General features: G+C 32.8%; 1 protein-coding gene and 1 pseudogene across 2 annotated transcripts; both read right to left on the reverse strand.

The window, feature by feature from the left end:
- Positions 1 to 275: 275 nt before the first annotated feature.
- On the reverse strand, positions 276 to 2,480 carry LOC131635237 (CASP-like protein 5B3; annotated as a pseudogene).
- Positions 2,481 to 3,452: 972 nt separating this feature from the next.
- Positions 3,453 to 5,792, reverse strand: LOC131635227 (CASP-like protein 5B3). 2 transcript variants are annotated; one of them, XM_058905831.1, is made up of 3 exons: positions 5,419 to 5,792; positions 5,009 to 5,141; positions 3,453 to 3,733 (listed from the first exon to the last, which is right to left on the reverse strand). In XM_058905831.1, the coding sequence occupies exons 1-3, from the start codon at positions 5,553 to 5,555 to the stop codon at positions 3,542 to 3,544; spliced, it is 462 nt and encodes a 153-aa protein (XP_058761814.1). In that variant the 5' UTR covers positions 5,556 to 5,792; the 3' UTR covers positions 3,453 to 3,541. The 2 variants fall into 2 exon arrangements, 1 of the variants encoding a protein (XP_058761814.1); XR_009293759.1 differs by lacking the exon at positions 3,453 to 3,733 and having other exon boundaries at positions 4,586 to 5,334; positions 5,419 to 5,553.
- Positions 5,793 to 6,084: the final 292 nt, after the last annotated feature.

The following is a 6,084-nucleotide window of genomic DNA, read 5'->3' on the forward strand; positions in this document are numbered from 1 at the left end:
GGACTCAAGATATTTTGTATCCCAATTCTAGTTGAAATATGAATAAATGAAATACAATTTGAATGTAAAGATCTTCTTTGTTTCCCTTTCTATATCCACTTTGAAAGTAAATTTCAACTAGATAACATTCCTTGTTATAGAGAGAATTCCCAAAACGAATCCTCTCTTAACTCTATAACAGCACCTCCAACATTATAGATTAACCTAATTGTCGACATCTAATACGCCCATTTATCAATTTAATCCAACGGCCAAAGTTCTTCTAGGGGGAGGGACTGGAGAGAACCTCGGTCGGACCTAAGAATTTTGGTCTGTTATCTTGCCGCTATTACTTAAAATATAATGGGAAATGATATTGAACTTGATATCCAGGTCATGAATGCAAAAGCAACATAAATCTGGTACTTTTGGCACTCCTCTTCAAAATGGAAATATGTGATATCATTGAAGTAGAAAACTGTAATACCAGCTGAGGCGGAAGCTGCAGCTAGAGAGAATGTTGATGTTCCCGGTAGAGTATGGACAAAACCAATTTATAACGTGAGGATTGATTCCACTTTAAAAATATATATGTTCAGGATATATATTGTCTGACGTGAGACTTTTACTAATAATAAAATAATGATAAGCATCATAATTGATACTAAACCAATTAGAAAAAGTATAGATTTACTGAGAAACTAACCCAATCTCCAATAATAAAGATGTCAATTGATGAAGGGTTAAGAAGAATCTTCTTTCTCACCAAATAATATGCATCCAACAAAGCAAGTACAAAACTCTAAATGATTTGAAAAGCCATTGAAGCTGTCAAGTAACTGCAAAACCAATGGAACAGTAAGTTTTAAGATAATCCAATCCAAGTATGCCAGGTGAAGTATTCATGAACAAAGCAAATTTCAAGACCAGAATTCTTGAAAGTAAAATATAAATTTGAAGAGAAAACAAGAAATTTATCATTTATAATGGATCTTCATCCTTTGCAAACACGGTTCTTTATCTTGATTTACAATTGTGAGATATTGGATCGAACTCTAGTATGGTCGAAGGGTAGCTTATTGGTTCGACAGGATTAAGCATGAAGTCGAAGGTTGTTCACATGCTGGTGTCGGAGATGCTAGGATTGATAGCATGTTAAATTAGGTTTTAGTGTTGAAATCCTAATTTGTTAAGTTAGCTTGTTTATTAAGTTGGCTTGTGTAATGGGCCTTGTGGAAAAAAACACATTAGTTTTTTTTTTTTTTGATCACAAACACATTAGTTAGTATGTTAAGTTTTATTATAAATAGCATATTAGTCTCTCATCATTGCACACAGAAAATCCTAATTTAGGGTGAGAGAGGTTATTTGTTATTCTTGTAAACTTGTAATCTTGTTTTCTAAGAGAAAGTAAAAGAATAGCAGTTATAACCAATTCTTGTGTTCTTCTTCTTTGTTCTTTCTTCTTCCTTGTTCTGTACTTTGTTCTTGACATTGAATTCACAACCACAACTAAATTCCATACTTGTTTGGCATTATTATCTTGACTTATACTGAACCAGTGTAGCTACGGATCAAGTTTTAAAGGTTGGACCGAAACTTTTTCACCAAGGCAGTTAATGGATTCATTTGGACCATTGTAGTCCAGTTTTCTGCCCAGGCGGATAATGAAGTCATTTGAACCGAATACATGTTTTGTTCTATATTTTACCGGTTGGATTGGCCGGAGTGGTCCGGGACATATTACAATGGTTAGATAAGTCACAAATTTTGATGAAGTTTGGAAGGACATAGCGACACATCTAGTTTGTTTAGTCAAAATTCTAGAATTTTGACTAAACAAAGGTATGCCACTATGTGTTTGACTCAGACAACGTGATTATTTTTAATTTATTTATTTTTTAAATTATTATCGGTCTCACAATTTATAAAACTCTTAATAATGTATTGTAAGGTTTGTAGCACCGATACTTCTGAAAAAGACGTGTCTATGTCGGTGTAGGTGTTTGATACAGACACCTACACTTATGATTATATTTAATTTAATTATTTTTTTAAATAATTATCAGTGTTTGAGGTGTAAGTGTTACTGTCGTGTTTCTGGTGTATTGTGTGTGATTCATTTATTGGAAGTACATTATTGGAGAATGAATTTAATTTTAAAATCATAATTTACTTGTTTAATAACCCAAAATGGGCATACCTTTTTTTTTTTTTTATTTTAAGAATAGTGCTACAAGTGCTAGGGAGTCAACTAATCTGAATTAATAATATATCTACCATCATGTGTTATCCATTGCAACAAAATCACACAATGTACTTAACAAAATATTTATTTAAAAGTGAAGTAGTTTAAATAATTACCAAAATGCAGTGAAATTTGAGAAACTGGGTGATGTAACAGTAGCAATGGAAGCAATTGAGGCAGCAGTAAAAATGAGCTGTGACATTCTAAGAATCAAGCCAAGAAAAGTTCCAGGTGTCCCAGAGAAATCCTTCATCTTCCTTCATAAAAATAACACCAATTCTTAGAACCTTAAGGGCTAAAAATGAAAACCCATCTTCAAAATGAAGTTCAATAGAGAATCTAAAGGAAAGATGTTTAAAACTCACTTCAAATCACATATAGTGAGAGAAAGATGAAGCAAAGAAAGAGATAATGAGAAAGTAAAAGGAGACAAAGTGGAGATTATTTATGGACACAAAAGAATGGAGTGATACCAACTTCTGAACTGTAACCGAAAGGGAGAATAATGAAGCAATTTTATATTTTTTTACAGCATGAAGCAATTTTTTTTTAAGTAAGAAATTAAAATAAAACAACTATAATTATAAAGATTAAATATGAATAAATTTAGACTAGGTAATTAAGTTAATATATATTTTTGAATGCCCAAAAAGAGTCATGGAAAATAACGATAAGAATTCTTCACAAATGGACCGTCTTAATTAAGCAACAACAATGAGCATTTGGAACTCATCTTTTTTCGAACTCATCTTTTTTAATAAAGATGTGAGTAATAGTCTTTCTTAGTAATAGTCTTCATGTTGGTTATGCGTCTTTTTCAAATATACTGCATAAAATATTAGATTTATTGGATTAACTTTGTAAATAGAATGTTTATGATTACTCTTTAGTTCTTTTTTTTTTGTTTTAATTCTTTCAGTATGCTCTATTGTGGAGAACTTGCATATAAAATAGAAAAATAACTTCTGGTATAAAAGTACTATACTATTTTATTTTATTTTTGCAAAGAATGAACATATAATTTAAAATCAAAATAGGGACAAGCACAAGAAATGCCAGGACTCAAGATACATATGAACTTTTCTTTTCGTACCATTGACAATCTGCTGCTATCCCAATTCTAGTTGATATAAATTTGAATGTGAAGCTCTACCTTTTTTCTTTTTCTATTCACACTTTGCAAGAAAATTTTCAGCAAGGTAACTTTTTCTGTTGGACGAGAGAATTCTCAAAATGAATCATCTCTTGACATTAGATTAATCTAAATGGTCGAGACCTAATATGCTCAGTCGTTAGGTTAATCCAACGGCCAAGCTATGCTGCACCTAATAGCCAGAGCATAATTAGAGATGACATTGAAGCTGATATCCAGCTCAAGATTGCAAAAACAACAGAAATCTGATACTTTTGGCACTCTACAAAATGGCAGTTTCCCATATCATTGAAGTAATAAATTGTAACGCCAGCTGAGGCAGAAGCTGCAGCTAGAGATAGTGTTGATATTACCTGTAGAGTGTGGAAAATAGTTATCAATAACAAAACTTATCACAAACTATGTCCTTAATTGTAAGTCTTATTTGAAAGAGAACAAAATTGTCCTTCAATATAAGTCTCCCTGCATCAACTTTTCTTAATATAAGCCTCATACATATACATAGTCGAGGATGCGGGCCTAAAATCATAGTAAACCACACAAAAGTCTGCAAAAAAAGAGGCGGGGTGAGGCGGATATAGTCGAGGATGCAGGCCTAAAATTATGGTCCACCCCGTGAAAAAATGAGTGGGCCCGCGGGCAATGCCCCTCTAAAGCCTAAAAATTGCAAAAAATTATGTTAATTCCCGCGCGCGCAAGAAAATGGGGTGGGGAAGGGCAGGCACATTAGAGAGTGTGGGTAGGGGTGTTCATGGGTCGGTTTGGGTTGAATTTAGCCAAAACCATAACCCAACCCGTACATGGTACACTGGTTTGGGTGAGGAAAAATAACCACCCACAATATCATTGGGTTGGTTTGGGTAAAACCACAAATTTATGGGTTGGATTGGGTTGGGTAATGGGTTACCCAATATTATTTTTCTTATATAATTATTAATGATATTTTCATTTTTTCTTAATAAATAGTTTAACATATTACTGCTGTTTTTTTAAACATCAAATGTCTAAATGTATAATAAAATTTATCATAAACATATATTTGTAAAAACCAAAGTTACATTACAGTAAAACCTAGAATTGCATAAAATACTTGCAACTTATTAGAATTAGCATCAAAATAATCACAGGGTGACATCCTAAATAAGTTAAAATCATTACTTACTAAATAAAAGATGTTCAAAAAGTTGAAATTGAAGTAAGTAAAATTAAAAACATCAAAGTCATCACTTGTCAAATTACAAAAAAGAGAAAAATATAGTCACTCAATAACCCATGGGTTTTGTGGGTTGGGTGTGGGTTTACCCATAACCCAATTATTTTGAATGGGTTTTCATTTTTGAAAACCGTATTCACCCAATAACCCAACCCAACCCACTTTTTTGGATCGGTTTGGGTGGGTTTTACTGGATTTATTGGGTTTACCCAACCCATGAACACCCCTAAGTGTGGGTCTAAAATCTTAACCCGTCCTGTAAAAATGTGCGAGCACATTAGAGGATGCGGGTCTAAAACTTTGACCCGTCCCATGAAAAAGTGTGGGCAAATCAGACAGGCCCGGCAGGCCGGGCAATTCCTAGGTGTGTCTAACAAACCAATTAGGAAAAGTATAAATTTACTAAGAAACTAACCCCATCTCCAACAGCATAGAAGCCAATTATTACAGGGTTAAGCAAGATCTTCTTTGTCACCAAAGCATGCGCATCCAACAAAGCAAGTGCAAAACTCCAAAGGCTTTGTAAAGCCATTGAAGACATCAAGGAACTGAAAAACCAATGGAACAGTCAGTATTAAGATATTTCAATCCAACATTCAAGCATGGTTGTTGAAGCTTATCTCACTAAGTGGAATCAGATACATGATCAACTTTCGCCATAATATTCTATCCAGTAAAATGCTTCTATCCAAAACGTTAATCGAGATCTTTCTAATAACTTATCTTATAAGTCTATTGAACCTGTGTATCCATTGCAATAAAATCAAACAATGTAGCTAACAATTGCTAAATCAATCTTAAACGTAAAATGGATTGAAAAATTACCAAAATGTAGTGAAATTGAAGAAACGCGGGGTTTTAGCGCTAGCCATGGAAGCCATTGAAGCAACAGCAAAACCGAACTGTGTAATCCTAAGAATCAAGCCAAGAAAAGTGCCAGGTATCCCAGAGAAATCCTTCATTTTCCTTTACCAAAAACACCAATCCTCAGAACCCTAAGGGGTAAAATTGAAAATCCATCTTCAGAATTCAGAATGAAATTCAATGAATAGATAGAAGAATCCACAAGGAGACAAAGTGAAGATTATGAAATAAGATTTGAATTTTTGGTGATTAATTATGGAGACAATACAACAAAAGAATAGAGTGAAAGGAACTTCTGAAATGAAACTGAAAGGGAAAATGGTTAAGCAAATGAAACTGAAAGGGAAAATGGTTAAGCAAATGAACTTTTAATAATTTATTATAATGTAATTATAACCAAAATTTAAATGAAAAATTATAGTTATAATTTATAAAAATTAAATATTGGTTTTCCGCTTTTCCTTACAAATTTCAATTAATATCTTTTTTTAATTCTTACATAATTATTTTGCGAGAAAAGGGGATGTGCACTGGCAGTGTAAATTATTTTTACACTGTCAACCAATGACAACCATGTATCTTACCAAGTCATTCTTTAAATTTTAAAATACTGAAATGATTTGGCAC

This window comes from Vicia villosa, unplaced genomic scaffold (assembly GCF_029867415.1).
Source record: "Vicia villosa cultivar HV-30 ecotype Madison, WI unplaced genomic scaffold, Vvil1.0 ctg.001450F_1_1, whole genome shotgun sequence".
NCBI lineage: Eukaryota > Viridiplantae > Streptophyta > Magnoliopsida > Fabales > Fabaceae > Vicia > Vicia villosa.

Coding starts and splice junctions, on each gene's coding strand:
- LOC131635227 (XM_058905831.1), bottom strand. CDS start 5,555: ATGAAGGATTTCTCTGGGATACCTGGCACTTTTCTTGGCTTGATTCTT. Junction 5,142..5,418: donor TTCAATTTCACTACATTTTG/GTAATTTTTCAA, acceptor TTGGTTTTTCAG/TTCCTTGATGTCTTCAATGG. Junction 3,734..5,008: donor TCTATGCTGTTGGAGATGGG/GTTAGTTTCTTA, acceptor CACACTCTACAG/GTAATATCAACACTATCTCT.